General features: G+C 37.1%; 2 protein-coding genes across 2 annotated transcripts; one reads left to right on the top strand and one right to left on the bottom strand.

The window, feature by feature from the left end:
- Window positions 1-2,572: 2,572 nt before the first annotated feature.
- On the top strand, window positions 2,573-3,820 carry LOC117624261 (putative serine/threonine-protein kinase). The gene is made up of 2 exons (XM_034355414.1): window positions 2,573-3,326; window positions 3,444-3,820. The coding sequence occupies exons 1-2, from the start codon at window positions 2,573-2,575 to the stop codon at window positions 3,818-3,820; spliced, it is 1,131 nt and encodes a 376-aa protein (XP_034211305.1).
- A 10,169-nt stretch (window positions 3,821-13,989) lies between these two features.
- LOC117626376 (DEAD-box ATP-dependent RNA helicase 1) lies at window positions 13,990-18,532 on the bottom strand. Its single transcript, XM_034358044.1, has 9 exons — window positions 18,269-18,532; window positions 17,901-18,135; window positions 17,544-17,798; window positions 17,176-17,327; window positions 16,799-16,976; window positions 16,211-16,398; window positions 15,413-15,617; window positions 14,662-14,767; window positions 13,990-14,369 (listed from the first exon to the last, which is right to left on the bottom strand). The coding sequence occupies exons 1-9, from the start codon at window positions 18,385-18,387 to the stop codon at window positions 14,278-14,280; spliced, it is 1,530 nt and encodes a 509-aa protein (XP_034213935.1). The 5' UTR covers window positions 18,388-18,532; the 3' UTR covers window positions 13,990-14,277.
- Between the last annotated feature and the right edge of the window lie 163 nt (window positions 18,533-18,695).

Consider the following 18,695-nt stretch of genomic DNA (forward strand, 5'->3'; position numbering starts at 1 on the left):
TGGGAAACTGAATCCTACTTTTGTGCAAGGGGGATTTAAGCCCTTCCTTCAAAATTATAAAAGGCCATATGAGTCCACGAATATGGCAAATCACAAAATTGCACTCTCACCACACACACACACGAGAGAGAGAGAGAGAGAGAGAGAGAGAGAGAGAGAGAGAGAGAGAGAGAGGAGTTTTATGCAAAGTGTGAGAGGGTGGGGAGGAGGGATGGTGATGCGATGGGTTTTGGGTTGGCGGAGGAGGCTGCTGCATGACTTAAAATGGATCTGGGCGGTGCTAGGCAGGTGTAGGCGGGTCAAGGCAGCGCTAGGCGGTGCTAGGCAGGTCAAGGCGGATCTGGGTGCTAGGGTGGTGTTAGACATGTAGATGTCTAACCCATTAAAGTGTGGTCTTATAATCATCAAAGGATTCTAAGACTTGATATCAATTAGGAGTTCAAAACAACTAAACCTGCAGCTCTATAAAGTTAGTGTTTTAAGGGTAATATAAGAGCTAGAAGGATTCCTATCTTAATTGTGGATTAGAAGTTATAAACCTAATGCAATAAGGACTTCTTAAGAGTTTCTTGATGGGCAAGACTCTTAGGAAGATGCATATAAATACAAGTGCCCCTGCTCAACCGATCAAGCCAACCAACAAAAAGAACTTGAAGACAAGACGGCATTGGCCGGAGGTTATTACGCCGTTAAGAATTCATGAGGGCTTTTATGCTTGGGATAGGTTCGACCTATCTGTTTATATTCACCCCATCTAGAATGAGTGTATGAAGGGATCGGATTGAGGAGATGTGCTCTTGTATATTCTCGATGTGTGTTCTATCATGTGCAGTCATTAATATAGTTTACAGGTGGGTCTGGTTCTTTAAGCCTACTGCCTAGGCGGATCTGGGTGCCAGGGATGGTGATGCAATGGGTTTTGGGTGGGGGGAGGAGGCTGCTGCGCAGTAGGGGTTTAAAGTTGTTAGAAGGGGCGGCAAGAACAACTGAGTAACAATCTGATATTCTCCAATACAGTCAGATTGTATATAATAAATTGCTTGCCTCAGCTTCTTTGGTTGGTTATAACCAAGGTCCAATTAATTGCAGTCTTCCCTATAATATAATTCCAAATTCAAGTTAAACAGAAATTTCAGAGAGTGTAAGACTTTTCTTTGTCTGGGCTAGAGCTTTCTTTGGTCATATAATTCTTCCCCTCCATCCCATTTATGAGAAAATTCAAATACCATTTTCCTTTTGGTCAGACTCAGGCATAGATGCAATCACCAAAACCTGCAACACATGATCATGAACACATTTTGTAAGAATCATGGCAATGAGGTAAATCCAAAAACTCAAACACATTTTGGAGTGTATCGTTTGGCTTACTTGGATTAGTCACGATGACGAGGTCAATGTCATTGAAGTCACAATTGTTGTGTCCATCGGTCTTATAGTAAAGATTCATGGCAAATGAGGCATGGTTTATCTTTTGGAGAGTACATGAACCATGTTCTAGTATCTTACTGCAATCTTTTAATATTCCACAAATGAAGTTAAGAAGTCCTGCAGTAGAGAGTCTGGAGTTCTTGGCCTAGGCACACACCAAGTACCCTCTCACTTCACCAAAGAAGAAGGCAATCTCTCTGAGGCCACTTGGAGTTGGAGAGCTACAAATTACAAGGACTTTGATTCATCCACATGAAATTAATAGTTGGAGAGCTAATCGTCCATCTTTGTTTAATGTTCGACTCTCTGGCTTCTAGAAAATACACGAAACTGTTTATGAAGCTTAGCATCACTGGAATTTATACGTTATTATACATATTATAGTTTAATTAAGAAAAACATGTGTCTTTTTTCTTACTCGTAGGAATTTTATAAACTATGTTAGTTAGACATATTTAAGGAATATATTTGTGATTCGTGAACTGTATTCAATACTAGGAGAATATAGGTCTAACATTGACTTGGACAAAGCAGGGAAATAACAAAAACCCAACAGGCTACAATGGAACATGGAAGCCGCTGTATCAGTAGTTTATTATTTGGCAGTGACTTGAAAAAAATTATAATAATAAAACCAACATCTTACATGAAACCCCCGGCAATGAAAATTCTTTTTCTTTCAGATCATTTAAAAGCTATTTAAACTTCGAACTTAATTCCTTCCTAAGCCAATCAGTTTAACAAAGAATTCTACAATTGCACGCATCTCGTCCAGCAACAGTCAATAGGCAGTCCAATCCAATCCAATGGAGAGACAACCTGGTTTCCTCTTGACAATAATAACGTTGCTACTGCTGTGTATAACTAAAGGCCCAGTAGCAGCACGAATTACCAACTTCACCACAGATCAGTCTGCTCTTCTTGCTCCTCAAATCCCATATCACCAATGATCCTCACAACATCTTGACCACCAAATGGTCCATCACTACCTCTATTTGCAACTGGGTGGGCGTTACTTGCGGTGTACGCCACCTTAGAGTCACAGCCTTGAACCTTTCTTACATGGACCTCACAGGCACCATTCGTCCCCATATAGGCAACCTCTCATTTCTTGTTAAGCTGCACTTCAGAAATAACAGTTTCCATGGTACCTTGCCCCAGGAATTGGCCCATTTACTCGGACTGCAGTCGATTAACTTCGGATTCAACAATTTTATGGGAACCATTCCAGTGTGGTTCGGGTCCTTATCCAAACTTCAAGCCTTCAATATTTTTGGTAATCAGTTTTCAGGTTCCATGCCTGCTGCAATCTTCAACTTATCTGCACTGCAAGTATTTAATATGGAAAATAACCAGCTATCAGGCGCGCACCAACAACCATCTAAGGGCAACAAATAGATTTCATGAAAGCAACTTACTTGGCACTGGGGGTTTTGGCTCAGTATACAAAGGCACAATTTCAGATGGGATAGATGTTGCTGTAAAGGTTTTCAATTTACAGATTGAAGGGGCTTTCAAGAGTTTTGATAGTGAATGTGATGTGCTGAGCAATATTCGTCACCGAAATCTTATCAAAATCATCAGTTGTTGCAGTCAACCTGATTTCAGAGCCTTGGTACTACAATACATGTCTAATGGGAGCCTTGAGAATCAAAACTCTCCTTTGAATATCCTACAAAGGTTGAATATAATGACAGATGTTGCATCCGCATTGGAATACCTTCATCATGATCATGGTCCGAATCATGTTGTCCATTGTGATGTGAAGCCAGGCAACATACTACTTGATGATGATATGGTTGCACATGTTGCTGATCTCGGCATTGCAAGACTCTTAGGTGAAGGAGATTCTATGACCCAAACCATGACCCTTGCCACAATTGGGTATATGGCTCCAGGTCATGTACTGTTGCTTGTTTACATTTCAATTTTATATATGTTGTCCTTCATTATGAACAAGGTGACCTTATGATTTTCCTTCATATATAACCAAATTCACATATATAATATTGCAGAGTTTGGAATGGAAGGAATCATTTCAACCAGAGGAGATGTGTATAGTTTCGGTATTGTACTAATGGAGACATTCACAAGAAGGAAGCCAACTGATGAAATGTTTGTTGGGGAGATGAATTTAAAGCAATGGATTGCAAATTCACTACTTCCAGATGCTGCAATTGTTGAAGTTGTTGATGCCGATTTACTTGGGACAGAGGAAGATGGTGATTTTGTGAGCAGGAGGGATTGCTTATCATCCATTATGAGATTAGCTCTAGCTTGTTGTGCAGAATTGCCGAAAGAGAGGATTAACATGCAAGAAGCTCTAGTCACACTCAATAAAATCAAGATTAAGTTTTTGAAGGACATAAAGTCAAGCAAACATTCTGCATAAAGTCAACTCTTTGGCTGCTATAAGACATCAATTGTTTATGAAGCTTACCATGGCATCACCGGAATTTATACTTTATTATACATATTAGTTCAATTAAGAATTATTGGTCTCTAATCATTCAAAATATATTAATTATTAAGAATAACATGTTCTTACTCAGAGGAATTTGTGATTCAAGACTGGGACGTGGATTATTTGACTAGTGAGAGTTTACACTCAACATTAATCCAATCTCCTTCCTTTGTTCTAACCTCCAAGCCAGCGGCATCATGCTGAACAACAATGGTGGTGAAGTTCATGTCTGTGTGGCACGGAAACCTTACGATGGCATCGTTGTCCTCTAGTACTGTATCTTTGATGAATCTAAGAAGGTGACCGTTGGAAGTACCAACCGGCCACTATGTTATATCTTAATATAATTTATTTATATATTTTAAAATATATTATTTTTCTTTAATATTATGTGAGAATTATGCATATAATATGTAAATTTTGCCCAAAAAAAAACATGTATTAAATATGAAAAACACATATGTACATGTACCATACAACTATTATACATTTGCTTTTTAAAAACGTGAATTTTACCGAGTCATTAAGACGTGTACATAACACATATGTATTATTGAAAAATATGTATGTACGTGTGTAATATAGTATTAAACATGAAATTGCTTATATCGGTAATAATTTTGTAAAAGTAAAAAATCAAAAAGAGACAATGAAGACTCGGGTAATGGCCAAATAGTAATGGATAACACTCTAAACTACTCATATCGATAAACGAAAATCATGGGGAAAAAAAATAAAAAAGAAAAATGGTATTTAAAGCATATAGCCGCGCGGCTATACTATTTATTAAAAAACAAAAAAGCCCAGTAAAGCCGTGCGGCTATACGACGCGCGTCTGTACTCTTTTGACACGTTGGCGCCCAACCGGCTACACCTTTTCCATGATAAACATAAAACAGAGTACAGCCGAGCGGCTATACTATTTTTTAAAAATAAAAATAAAAACCGAGTATAGCCGGACGGCTGTACTATTTATAAATTAAAAAAAAATCCGCCCAGCGAGTAGGCCCCTACGTGTCAAAACCGAGTATAGCCGAGTAGGCCCCTACGTGTCAAAACCGAGTATAGCCGAGTAGGCCCCTACGTGTCAAAACCGAGTATAGCCTGGCGGCTATACTATTTATATATAAAAAAGATCCGTCAAGCTATTAGTGCCCACGTGTCAAAATGATATAGCCGTGCGGCTATACTATTTTTGAAAAAAAGAAATATCGTAGTATATACTATGTAAATATATTATATTTAAAACAAAAGGTATCGATTGGTGCTCTCTGTGGTGAAGCCCGACTCCATGTTCCACCATGCCAAAATAGTACACTTCAACCAAATTCAAGGAAAGCTAGAACATCCAAATTGAAATATATTATTCCAGGGATCATATCAGCAATACTCCTTGTGGCCTTTGTATCAATGTTCATACTGCGCAGGAAAAGGAAAGTGGAAGTTGCAACAGAGACTGCCTTATTACCTTGACTTCTTTGGAGAAGAGTTTCACACCTTGAACTTCTGAGCGCGACGAATGGATTTGATGAAAGCAACTTACTTGGCACTGGTGGTTTTGGCTCAGTATATAAAGGTACAATTTCAGGTGTACTGCGCAGGGAGCTAGGGAACTTGTCAAATTTAGAATCACTTCTATTGTTTCGGAATTCCTTTGTTGGGAACATTCCTCATGAACTAGGTCGTTGTAAGAAGCTTGTTAACCTTGAACTTTATGTCAATCAGTTCACCCGAGGCAATTCTTCTGAGCTTGGAAATTTGGTGCACTTAGAAACATTGAGATTGTACAAGAACAGGCTAAATTCCACAATCCCACTCTCCATTTTTCAGCTGAAGTCGTTAACCCATTTAGGAGTTTCTAACCGGGACTATACCATCTGAGCTTGGATCTTTAAGATCATTACAAGTATTGACCATGCATTCCAATAAGTTTACTGGAGAGATCCCTTCATTCCTTACAAACTTGACAAATCAAACATATTTGTCAATGAGCATCAATTTCTGAACAGGGGAACTTCCATCGAATATAGGGATGCTTTATAATCTGACAAACCTGACCATGAACCGTAACCTTCTTCAGGGATCCATTCCATCTAGCAAATTGTAGCCATCTTCTAGTTAAAATAAAGAGAATAAGGCGGCGGTACTATTTATAATAGTATAGCCGCTCGGCTATACTCCGGGTATAGCTATTATTTTTGACACGTGTCGAACCTTGCCCGAGGCACCAGGCAGGCGGTGGTCATTTTTTATTATAAATCGTATAGCCGGGAGATACTAGTTTTAACACATGGCAAAATGGCGCTCGACGCCAGGCTGGTCCTCGGTTTGTTTTATAATAAAAATAGTATAGCCGAGCGGCTATACTATTTTTACACGTTAAGCGCCAGCGGGTCTTTTTTTAATATATAAATAGTACAGCGGCTCGGCCATACTACGGTTTTTATTATTAAAAAAATTATATCTGACCGGCATACACCTATTAAATATAATATGCGTAAATATTATAGCCGTGCGGCTATACCACTTTTTTTAATTTAAAACGAGTATAGCCGCACGGCTATACTGTTTAACACGTGGCCACACGGTCTCTAGGCGTTAGCAAGCGGGCGGTCGTTATTTTATTATAAATAGTATAGCCGCCCGGCTATACTCTACATTTTTTTTTTTAAAATGAAAAAAGTATAGCCGTCGGGCTGTACTACGGTTTTTATAATTTTAAAAAAGCATAGCCGCCCGAGTGTACTATTTTTAACACGTTCCGAAATGGCCCTAGGCGCTAGGCCCCAGGCGGGTCCTCATTTTTTATATATATAAATAGTATAGCCGCCCGGCTATACTCGGTGTGTTTTAAATTAAAAAAAAAGAAAAATATATTATAACTTTAAAAAAGAGCGCATATATTTATATAGCAGTTCAAAATTCGAAGTTCTCAATTTTAGTTAATGAAAACAAACACAATTAGGTTCTCAACAAAAAGAAGAAGAAAAAAAAAAAAGGGCTTTCAGGACATTTTTTCTTCGATTTTAGCATTTTCTCTTTATCGTTTGAAAAATAAGCCCAAACAGAATAGAAAGGAAACTCGGAAAAGCACTGAAATTATTATATAGGTGAGTCAATTAGCTAACTGGATGTACCAGGCAACCAAAAGGTTTTCACATTTTTAAGCTTACAATTTGGAAGAAAATAAATTATTAAAACAAGAGTTGTATAACTCAAGTGTTTAAGTGTATTTATATTCATAGATAGGAGGTCTTGATTTTAATCATGTATCTTGATCATAATAATCTTAGATCATTTTCTCTAATTCAAGCCGAGCTATGCTTGGCCCTTTTGAAGTTGAAACACATCAAATTCATGGAATAACTCTCAATCACAGCCGGCAAGAATTGAGCAAGAGAGATATGAAAATTTTCCGAAATAATGAAATAATGGTTTATAATGTGCAAAATGTACCATTGTATTTGTAGAGGAGAAAACATCTCAACTCTAGTCTACTAAATACAATCTACTCGACATACAATTTTGCCTCTTTTTCATGATCATCTACATGAGATCAACGTCCCATGAACAAATCAAACAATCTGTCTATACAACATGAAGTAATAAGTCAAAAAAGAAAGAAACACTGGAAAGAGAAACACCACTCCATTTGGCAAAATCTCAAAGCTCTCGGATCCTTCTTCGGCAATGGTCTCCAATTTCGAAATATTATTGGAGGGCTTCTCGTGAGGTATAACAAGTGCTGGGGCCACCTCGCCCCAGTTATGCATGTACCTCAATTCCTTTGCCATCAGACCCATAATGAATATCTCACTAAATCAAATCTCAATGTGGAAAAATAAAATCAGAGATGGATGCGCTTGATCAACACGTAATATTGCTATATGAATGGTATTGGGTTGAAGAGAAGGGTTTGTGATGCATTGTATATATAGATGAAGTGAGTGAAGGTTGAAATGGAACTAGAGGTGCAAAAATAGGGTGGTGGGCTGGCCTTGCTATAGCTAATCAGCGGTGGAGATGAGGCCACGTCATGGGATGAGCAGCGTTTGGAGAGAATGTAGGGATGGATAGATTTGAATTTTACAGTTTTACGCGGAGTGAAACCCAAAATGGCAAAAGCACGTTACAACGCACAACAACTAAGCGTGTAATTACCAAATTGGTAAAACAGCGTCACACAAAACCGCGTGTTTAGGTTTTGCGATCACAAGTGGCTGGTGCATGATATCCCTAGATTTTGGTTCAAGGAGTTTCTAGATTTTAAAATATTCTTTAGGAAATATTACAAATTATAAATTGTCGCTCGTTTGATAACCATTTCAATTTTAATTTTTAATTTTCACTTTTTATGCTATAGTATAGAGGAGTGAGGATGAGATTGAGAGAGAGGATTAAAGGGGGAGGATGCGAGGGAGGAGTAACAAAAGTGAAAACAATTTCAAATTGATTTCAATTTTTAGTTTTTGTTTTCACTTTTGTTACTCATTCCTCCCATCCCCTCTCTCATTTTCCCTCTCAATCCCATCTTCACTTTCATTCTCACTTTCATGCTCCCTCTTTTTTCTCTATATTCAAAAAATAAAAAATAAAAAATAAAAAATAAAAAATAAAAACTAAAATTGAAATGGTTATCAAACGGGCTCTTAATTTTTAATTTATACACGATACAATTAGAATTACCAGTTTACAATGAGAAAAAGGCTTCCAGCGAGGTACCAAAATGATAAACATGGAAAGCATACACTTTGGCTTCCATGCATAAACATGGAAAGCATATATATGATTAACAAACCTAATTAAAGACTTCATAAAAAGGAAGCATTAATTAGCTAATTATGGGTCTATATTGATTTCTTCCCTAAGCACAGTACTGGCCATGGCATGCAATTGAACTAGTGTGATTGTACGGCGACAGAGGTTTGTTCATCACTTGCAGGAAGCATGTTGACGGCGACGACAAGAGCGATGATGCCGGTGAAGAAGCCTGAGGGAGAGAATAGTTTATCTCAGGATTATTTTCAACAATAATATTAATATCGTCCGCTGGTTCTTCCTCATAGATTGTGTCCAGAGGCATATGAACTTGCACCCTAGAATGTTTAAGTAGTGGAAGAAAGTGAGAGGGTGCAACTGCAGACAATGGGGTCAGTCGGGAGGTTTCAGCCTTGGAAGCTTGGCTGATGATTGGAAGCCGTGGGAGGCCTTCCAAAGCTGTTTCTGTAGAGTTGGCCATTTTGGCTGATGTAAGGAATTTGGTATGCTGTGGTCTGATTTATATAGAGGGTCTGAGACTTATGAAAAATATGAACGAATGCAGCAAAATATCAGGAAATATGAGTTGCGTAAGTGAACTTTTTAGATAAAGGTCGTGCTGGTAGGGACCTATATATCATTATCTTTCTGCCGCCCCATATGACTGAGGGCAGCTTCAACTACAACTTTCTTTGAAGAAATAATTCTAATTACAGAATAATTAAATTAGTTAATTCTGTAGGCATATATGCATGCATGCATGTTCCTGTATGTTTCTTTTATTTTCTTTCTCTGTCTTGTCAAGATATCATTTTGGGAATTTTCCATGTAAATGATGGAAAAATAGAGGCATTGCTGCCAAGTTGTAAGAACCTTGTTGTCAAGGAGATGAACATGTGAATACTACTTTATGAATTAAATGCAAATCTTGGAGCTACTCAATTGGGGCTCTTTTTTATCCAAATATTTGCGGTCTCATTTGACAATCTGGGTAAGGTGGGCCATGACAGATTGTTGCCCTTTTCTTTCTGGCGTTTTGGAACTTGGGTCTCAAACAGACTTAACTATAGACCAACATATGCATTACAAAACTCATTGTCTTCTTTAACTTACTATAGCTTTTTGCATTTATTGGTGCCCTACTTCATACGGCAGAAACGTACGTGAGGAGCAATTGCATTCTTGGTCTTGGATGATGGCTAGCCATGTGTGTGACGTAGCGATGTGAAACTGGCATTGATACGACAAACTGGCATCGATCCCAAGTGCAGAGAAGCTCTTCTCTCTTGCAGAATTAATTTAGATGGTTGGATCACATTTTTATAACGTTATATGATAGATAAGATATCGATCAATCAACTTATTACAACCATTATTATGATAATCAGTTTGTAGTTAACACATAACGTATCAGATAATGTGGTTTGCTAAGCTAATTCCATTTCATATAAACTGGATGCTAACAAGATCCGTTATCATAATTAACAAATCAATGATGGCTTCTCAAAGTTGATCCATATTAAGGCAGATTTGAACAATAATAATCCTCTTTTTTTTCCTTCCTCTAATTCTTTCTATATTTTACGATGTAATTCATGTATTCTTAGGTCATGAATTCTTTGTTTTATCATGATCTCTTTGGCAAGTGCCAAGTCTGGAGAAAATAGGTGGAAGGAGACAGAAAAGGCCTCTGAATGTGGGAATGTCTGATGTAGACGAAAAAGAAAGGAGCGTGGAAATTAGGGTGAATTTGGACCATTAACGCTTTTCTCCAAGCGTGACTGTTCATGCATCGGATAAGAAGCAATTAATTCACCCAGGAAAAAAGCGAAAGTAGACAAATGTAGGTATGTTGACTAAGACAAAACGAATCTATATATATATATATATATATATATAGAGGTTAAATGTGACTTTTGGTCACTCTAATTTGGCACTTCAACCATTTTTCATCCTATAGTTTTAATTCCGTTAATTTTGATCATGTAGTTTTGTATTTGTAGCAATTTAAGGATAAGTTAGTATTCCTGTCAATTTCTTTGACGATGCAAAGGGCAATTTCTTCAACCCAAAATCCTTGAGCATAAAAGTTCGTCTGAAACTCCCATAATTTAATATTAGGGCTTGAAATTGGTCATCTGGGTTTAGGGTTCTTCAAAAATTGGGATTAGTGGTTGGAATTCAAGCCCTAGTATGAAATGGGGAGAATTTCAGACAAGCTCTTAGTCTCAGTTGTTTTGGGTTGACGAAATTGCCCCTTGCATCGTTAAAGAAATTGACAAGAATACTAACATGTCCTTGAATTGCTACAAATACGAAACTACAATGGCAAAATTGACGAAATTGAAACTATATGGTCAAATATGGTTGAAGTGCAAACTATACATGGACCAAAAGTTATATATATATATATATATATATATATATATCAACCAGCTGAATGAAGATGATGATGATGATGGGGCCAAATGTTTTGGCATCCATATCCTTTGAAATTTCAATTTCTTCCTAATTACACTTTCTAGCATGTGATTTGTAGGACCATACATAAATTGATATGTATGACTCTCTTTTATTTTGCAACTCACTTTAGGATCATTGGGATAGGTTAGCATTTAATTTTGGATCATGGGCTAGCTGGGAAGTCTAGCCAATGTGATAATCAAGCTTCTATTCATTACATGCCCAATGATATATATAGCCCATCCAAAATGTTCACTTGCAATAAAAGTAATCGGGAGTTGTGATATGGTGAATCGCTCACTCTTTGAACAAAAATTCGAGATGCAGACTCACATTGGCGATTTCTGATATAAGCCTCATACTTTACCAATAGTTTGAAATCACTCAAGTGCTAGCAAACAAATTAGTTCATTTTGTCGAGGAGTCTTGAGTAAGACTACCGAATATTGTATCATTATCTTGAACGTGAGACTCATATGTAAGAACTCACATATGGGTCCCACATTCTGATAATAAGCCGTGTACAAGAATTTCTACATTCTTTTGCCAATGCTTCACTCGAAACAAACATAAGTTCAAAGCTGATTATTTAACAAATAATCCATCTAGGTGTAGCCTCACCAACAAACAAAGCTGATTAATTACAAATGGACTTCTAATAGCCGGGTTCAAACTTTTAACACAACTATAGACTAATTAATCGTTAAGCTTAATTGCAATCACATAATTTGATGGGCTAACTAAACTGATTATCAAAGTCCTTGTCAGCCTAAAAAACACGGTACGTACATGCGTACTAGTAAAACAATGATTAGGATATTTTCCTAACATTTCACCCTAATTCAATTTGAGCCAACCGAATGGAGGACCATATTTTCTCGGATCAAAGAAAGGTCCCCAAGAAAGTTTTGTCAGCATAAATCTGCCGATAAGTAGCTTCATGAACTAACACGTAGCAAGGCCAATGGCTACTCCCAGTTCAGCCGGGAAAAGTGCAATTTTGGAAGCCATCGTCCCCAACACAAAGCATATCTGCAGGAGATATCTGATCTCCATCCAAGCATTGACACCTACCATTGCGTGGGTCCCACGGCAGGCCATCCCAATTAATGTCAAAAGCAAGAGGCGGCACTAGATTTTAAAACCTGATTTAACATTCTTGGACTGTGACTAGTGGCTGAGTGTAAGCCTAATAAATTTAGGTTATGAATTTTTATCTATAAATAAGTTGTGTTCATACGTTCAAATTTGACAAGCAACCCGTTTTCTACAAGCTCATTTCTCTCTTGGGTTTTCTTCTCTTAGCTACTTTTTCACTTCTAAAGTTCTAAATTTAATTAGTTTTTCCTTTGGAAAAATGGCAAATTCACGGCTAGCAAGGTTCATTACAGAGGTGGCACCACCACAATTTGTGAGTGTCATGAGGCACAGAACCTCAAAGGTGTTGGATACAATCAATGAGGAGGAGAGAGAATATGCTAATACCTCAAATGATTCTCTCATCAGTTCATCATCATCCAAGGGCTGTGCTTGTTCCACACCATCACCACCTAGCTTTGCTTCTGCTGCTTCTGGTGCTGCAGCTGCTGGTACTGAGTCTAGGTACTTTCTCAAGGAGGTTCATCGGGCTTTTTCGATGTTCGGTCACTGAAACTGAGCCTTGAAGAGATGATCAACAAATAAAAGCTGAAAGCTTGCTCTAGCCTTGAAGGCGTTATTGTGTGACATATATATTTGAGCTGCAGCCGTCTTTTTGAGGCCCTGTTTATATTCTGTCATTTTCTTGTTTTGGTTCAACTAACATGGCCATGAAGAATTAGTGAGATGACCAAACCAGCTGAGCTGATGAGATATGGAATATGAGACATGCATTATGTAACTTTATGCTGTACAAAGTCACACAAAAAATTATATAGTTCATATTAGTATGCTCCTCTTACTTACTTCTGGAATTGAGGATCAATATATATATGCTTCGGCAAATCTTAATTATTATCCAACATTTATTTGGGTTAAGGGATGATTAATGATTAACACGAAATTATTATTATTATTATTATTTAATATTTTGATAAGAACACGTCGGGAAGTTTTCTGAGAATAAAGTAAATTATCTTTGAGTGGCAGACTAACCTAAAATGAGACGAACGATATCCTGTCAATTACCTACGCCTATAAGTCCAATAATTAGTTGTGCAATATTATTCATATCACTTTTACATGATAAGTTGGTCATAATAAAAGTGATCGTCAATAAGTCTGTCATAATAAACTTATTTTTAAAATTTTATATTTTAGTGTATGAATAATTTTTATATATATATATATATATATATATATTCAAGATATTATATTGGAGAAACGCGGACATGAAGGCGTCTGAAAAAAAAAAAAAAAAAAAAAAAAAAAAAAAAAAACACTATCTAGGTAAAGAAATATTGCATTTATACGAAGTGATTCAATATTTATTAGATATGTTTTTAAGATATTAGAGAAAACTAAAAGAAAGATGCAATATTTAGATACTGGCATTTGTAATATATGTTTGCAGATGGTCAATGTTATTCTCTCCTTTTCCTCCATGTTTCATGTTTGGACAAATATTGAGGAACGTTTGTTTAACCAAGAAAGGTACTAACACAAGGCAACAACATCACTTCACTAAACGTGCAAGTCCAAGAACCAATAACTCCTTGATTGGAATTCAGAAAGTGAAGAGTCTTTCTTTAGGGAAGGTAGGATGGTAATTCTGTTAACTAGTCGCAATGAGAAGTGATTCCATGGAGGAAAAGTTTTCAATTTTGTCTTTAGGCAATTTTATGCAATCAGTCCCCAGGGAAAAAAAAAAAAAAAAAAAAAAAGGGAAGGTAATTTCATACGAGGACAAATTTCTAAGAAATTATTATTATTTGGAAAAATAAAAAAGGGAAGAGAGGAGTACTGAATATACAAAAGGTGGATGTAAAATTCTGTGTATATTGGATATACTAAAGTTTACAAAGCATCCCTCATCTTATATTCCAGGACTTCCTTCAGTTTGCACCAACTCACGTCATTACTTTTAGCCCCTAGAACTTGCTTTGCATTAACCACAAATTTGAACTCTCAGGCAGTGCCCACAAAACTTGCATCACTAATCATTTTCTTTTGGAGGCTGCTGTGTTTCATTTCCTTTCGCCACTCAAAGAAGACTTGAAGCCAGTTTTTCTCTTCCTGGAGGTTTCCATTTCAACTGTCTCCTTCAATTTCTCCAGTGCTGTCACATTGAGGGAAAAAAAATATAAAAACGGGAAAGAAAGAAAAAAACAGAGCCAGTGAAGAAAAAAACAGAGCCAGTGCTACTGAAGCATCTAAAGTCATTCCAATTGGTCTAGCTGACGAGGCTCAAACAATGGGTAAATTTAACGGGGGCAAACATTTACAAATCAAGGATCAAACTGTAAATTCACCAAAATCAGTGTTTTTTTTTTTTTTTTTTAAAATTTATACCAAAAATCACAAAGTGTAATTAACCTATAATTAGACATATAAATAAGCCAAGCAATTACCAGATTCATAGACAGAGTGGAGCGGTTCAATGCAACTGGAAGGAAGGGAGTACTTAGAGCAAGAGTTATTCTCAGCTTTGCGTAACAGCTTGTTAAATCGCTTAACCTGGCATAAAACAGAAAATTACAAGTATCCCAATAATTTATGAGTGAGAGTTCAAATTAATGACATTTAAGCTTAATCTGAACAGAGCACATTCTTTTTTCTTCAATCTTTTCTTCTATTGTTTTTTTCACTTTTTCCAATTCTTAACCATGATTAACACCTAATGACTTTGTTCTGGCAAGGAAAAAAAAACACCTAATGACTTTCACTCCAACATCTAAATGACTTTCATTCCAATTCTTAATGATGATTAACACCTAAATTTCATTTGTCCTTTGAGCTCAAACCGGCATCAAATTGATAGGTAAAATATATTTGTACATCCGAAAATTGACAATTATGTGGGACAAATCAAGTAAATACAATTCCAGTTTATGAATAGAACTCAGCTGAAGTAGGATGAGATAAAGTTGTCCCAAACTCAAACCAAACGTCTACTTTATACGACAAGCTCACAGCCAATTGACACTGACCATGTGACCCATCCAAGTTGCACCCTTGGACATAGAAAAATTGAAGGAAATACTAAATTAAGAGAAAGAAAAAAAAACAAAGATACACATGGGTATATGGTAACAACTATTTTTTATCACACATAACCTTCACCTAGAACGTGCGTTGGTCTGCTAACAAGACAACACATACCTCGTCTTCACGCAACAATGTGAAGCAACAACCAGTTTGGCCTGCTCTTGCTGTCCGACCTGCTCGATGTATATATGTCTTTATGTATGCAGGCATATCATAATTTACGACATTCCTCACTCCTTCAACATCCATTCCACGAGTCATTGCATCAGATGAAACAAGTACTTGAATATCTCCTTTCCGGAATGCCTTCAGTGTCTTGCTGCCGTGAGAAATATCATTGTCATAATCTTGTCAACAGTTTATAAATAACCTAATAACCATATGCTGTGACAAGTTACAGCCATCTATTGGGAATGAGAATATCGAAGCTAGGACATGTTTCTTAGATGCAGATAAGAAGTGTTTATATGGATAGCAATACTTGGAAATGAGAACTAATCTTACGCTCTTGGCCTATGAGAGTCGGCATGAAAAAGAGTAGTCTCCTCCTTTGAGGCTCAAGTAAATTTCATCATGGAAGGTGATTTGACATTCAGGACAGTAGCTTGTGCCACACAAACCATGGATTGAACTGACCCTAAAGTTTGTTTCACAGTCTAAATCAACACACTCTTAAAAAAATAGTAATATCATGTTTGTATAAACAAACACAGACACTACACCCAAACAGATTCCAGAATGCCGTTTATCAGATTTATCCCAACTTTAGATGTGTGTCCACATCTTTGTGTTATTTGTAGAGAACACAACCTAACTACATCAGGACACTCCTAATTTGTAGAGAGACAGAGACTGCTGTTTATCGTATCCCTTAAATTACATACATAAAACAAGTGAAAGCCCAGAAATTACCTTCGTACAGATTGCCGTTGAAGGCCTGAATACTCCTTGATCTTGAAAGGCAAATTATCAAAACAGTTCAATAAGGTGCATAGACGATGAGTCGACTCCACAGATGATGTGAAAACGATGCACTTCTCTTCTCCTAAGCTTTGTAAGAGCGCAACCAAATACAGTGGTTTGTATTTTGATTCGCAAAACTGTAGATAAGAAATGGAATATAAAATTAGGAGAGGGCACTGAGTTCTCTTTAGACACGTATTTTAGAATTTATAAAAATATAATGCCTAGATTTTCTATTTTAGTTATGCTACCGAAAGAGACTAAATCAATCTAGTGTAAAATCAGAACTCAACTACCATACAGAAAGATATTCTTACCCTTGCCATCATCCCACACTTGCAAGGAAAACACGACTAGGGTTTGCAAAAGGTATCATTTTAGATAGAGGCTTAGACATGTGTCATCCCATCAAATAGGTCACTAATCTATTTATCCTAAATACTAAATAGGTAAAAAGCATTATTACTTCCGTGCATAACCGAAACAGTGCCATTCTCCCAAGGACTCATGTTTGCCAATAGAGTGATGATGAAATACCAGTTTATAGGATTGTAGTTTTTCTGGAAGCTGATAACGCTTTTGACCAGTTGTCAAGAATAAAGGATGATGCAGATCAAGCTGAGCAAGCTTGCTTGGATCCTGGGTTAGCGTGGCAGAAAGAACCATTTTCACAAGCCTGGGGTAAGGTTTACCCTTAAAACCCCTCTCAAGACCACTGCAACAAATTTGAGATAATATTAAAAAACATGGCAAATGTCATAACTATAGTTTCATTTATGAAAGAGCAGTACCATTGCTCAATTGTGTGTCAGTACTGTCAGTATGAAACCATGCTTGTCACAAGCCACATGACAAAGATGCAGATCTGTAACATAAAAATTTCCAAGGGAAGAGAAAATGCACATAGAACTCACGATCTCCTTATGGTTTTCAAGGAAAATGGGGACGGTAGAAAAGTTTGCGCACAAGGAAGGAAACTTTCATCATTAGCGCGAGTGATTTGAAGCACAGTGGGTAGCCAAGACTGGTATGCCTCCCTGAGCAATCGATCTGTTTCATCAACAACCTATAAACCATCATATGCTTTGCCTTATAAGAGATTATGAAAAAGTTGTTTCAACTCACATCAAACATATACATATTCTGAAACCATTTTTTAAATATAACAGGCCTCATCAAAGGTTTCAGTTTGGAAAAAGATATACTGTAGCATAAGAAATATCTGTAATTCCAGTGTCACAACATATGAATGAAAATTGCAGTACCATAATCTCCTACTTACAAGATAACAGAGATGCTCAAGCGTAAATCCTTTTGTGTTATTGATATGGTCCATTAGCCTTCCAGGGGTAGCCACCAATATATCCACCGAGCTTTGTAACTCAGGCAAAAAATCTTCTGGGTCAAAAGAGACACCCAACTGAAGCTTAGGTCTATTGATAAGTTCTGAAATTTCATCAGCTATAGAAGATTGACCAACTGCAAGACCAACGGATAATCCTACAGCAGGTGCAATTGCAGAAAAAACCTCTTTAACCTAATCACAATAACACATGAAAATCATTGATTTAGTTAATATCACACCCAAAGGCCCATACAAAGCTTTCATAACATTAGTTTTTATGGAAAGTCATGAAACCTGCAGGGCTAAATCACGAGTAGGCAACACCACCAGAGCGCGTAGACATTTGACAGAGCGAGTTGACAACATTTGTACAATGGGCAAAGCATAAGCTAAAGTCTTCCCACTTCCAGTTGGAGAATTAATACATAAATCACGCTCAAAAGATCCAGGGCCAATAGTCTCTTGCCAAACTGCAAGCTGAACTGGGAAAAGTGAAGAGATTTCCAAGTTCTCCAAAGCCACCTTCAGCCTAATCCACAGTAAAATGAAGTGAGTATTTCTATAACACAAAGTAGAATATGAAAAGGAACATTTTGCCAATTGGGTAATTTTCACAAAGCTAATTAGAAGCTAATTTTGGCCAACTGGATTGGTATGGTTACCTGGGGTCAATGCAAGGAAGGAGAGTAAGAGGGCATTCGTCAAAGGAACTGACATCAATTGGGCTTCGCATCCATGGCAGAACTGGTATGCTCTTTTGTTTATCTTCTTCTGCACCCATTTTTAACAATTATGAACAGCTTTTGATGCTTGCTTCAAATTTTTAAGAACCAGCTTCAGGGTTTTTGTTTTCTTTGCCTGAACTAAAACCCTTTCAGCAATGGCTCACTAGGGTTTTAGAAACAAGTTTCAGAGACAGGGACTAGCTGGCCAACAAAAATTGAGGTAGGGACTAGAATGGGAATTTTCATTTGAACTTGAACGAAGCCCAATGCATTAGAGGCCTGGACCAGAAACGCAATCTTAAAAGTTTGGGTTCGACCAAAAACAAAAGGTTTGAAGTTGTAGTGTTTCAGGCTTTCAGGCAGC

The sequence above is a fragment of the Prunus dulcis genome, chromosome 4, assembly GCF_902201215.1.
Source record: "Prunus dulcis chromosome 4, ALMONDv2, whole genome shotgun sequence".
Classification (NCBI taxonomy): domain Eukaryota; kingdom Viridiplantae; phylum Streptophyta; class Magnoliopsida; order Rosales; family Rosaceae; genus Prunus; species Prunus dulcis.

What these genes read in the sequence shown, in the direction of transcription:
- LOC117626376 (XM_034358044.1), bottom strand. Translation starts at nt 18,387, where the DNA reads ATGGGTGCAGAAGAAGATAAACAAAAGAGCATACCAGTTCTGCCATGG. An exon ending in TTGAGCATCTCTGTTATCTT is followed by an intron (nt 17,328 to 17,543) that starts GTAAGTAGGAGA and finishes GATGGTTTATAG; the next exon opens with GTTGTTGATGAAACAGATCG. An exon ending in CCACTCTGTCTATGAATCTG is followed by an intron (nt 14,370 to 14,661) that starts GTAATTGCTTGG and finishes TCAATGTGACAG; the next exon opens with CACTGGAGAAATTGAAGGAG.
- LOC117624261 (XM_034355414.1), top strand. Translation starts at nt 2,573, where the DNA reads ATGGTACCTTGCCCCAGGAATTGGCCCATTTACTCGGACTGCAGTCGA. An exon ending in AATTGGGTATATGGCTCCAG is followed by an intron (nt 3,327 to 3,443) that starts GTCATGTACTGT and finishes ATAATATTGCAG; the next exon opens with AGTTTGGAATGGAAGGAATC.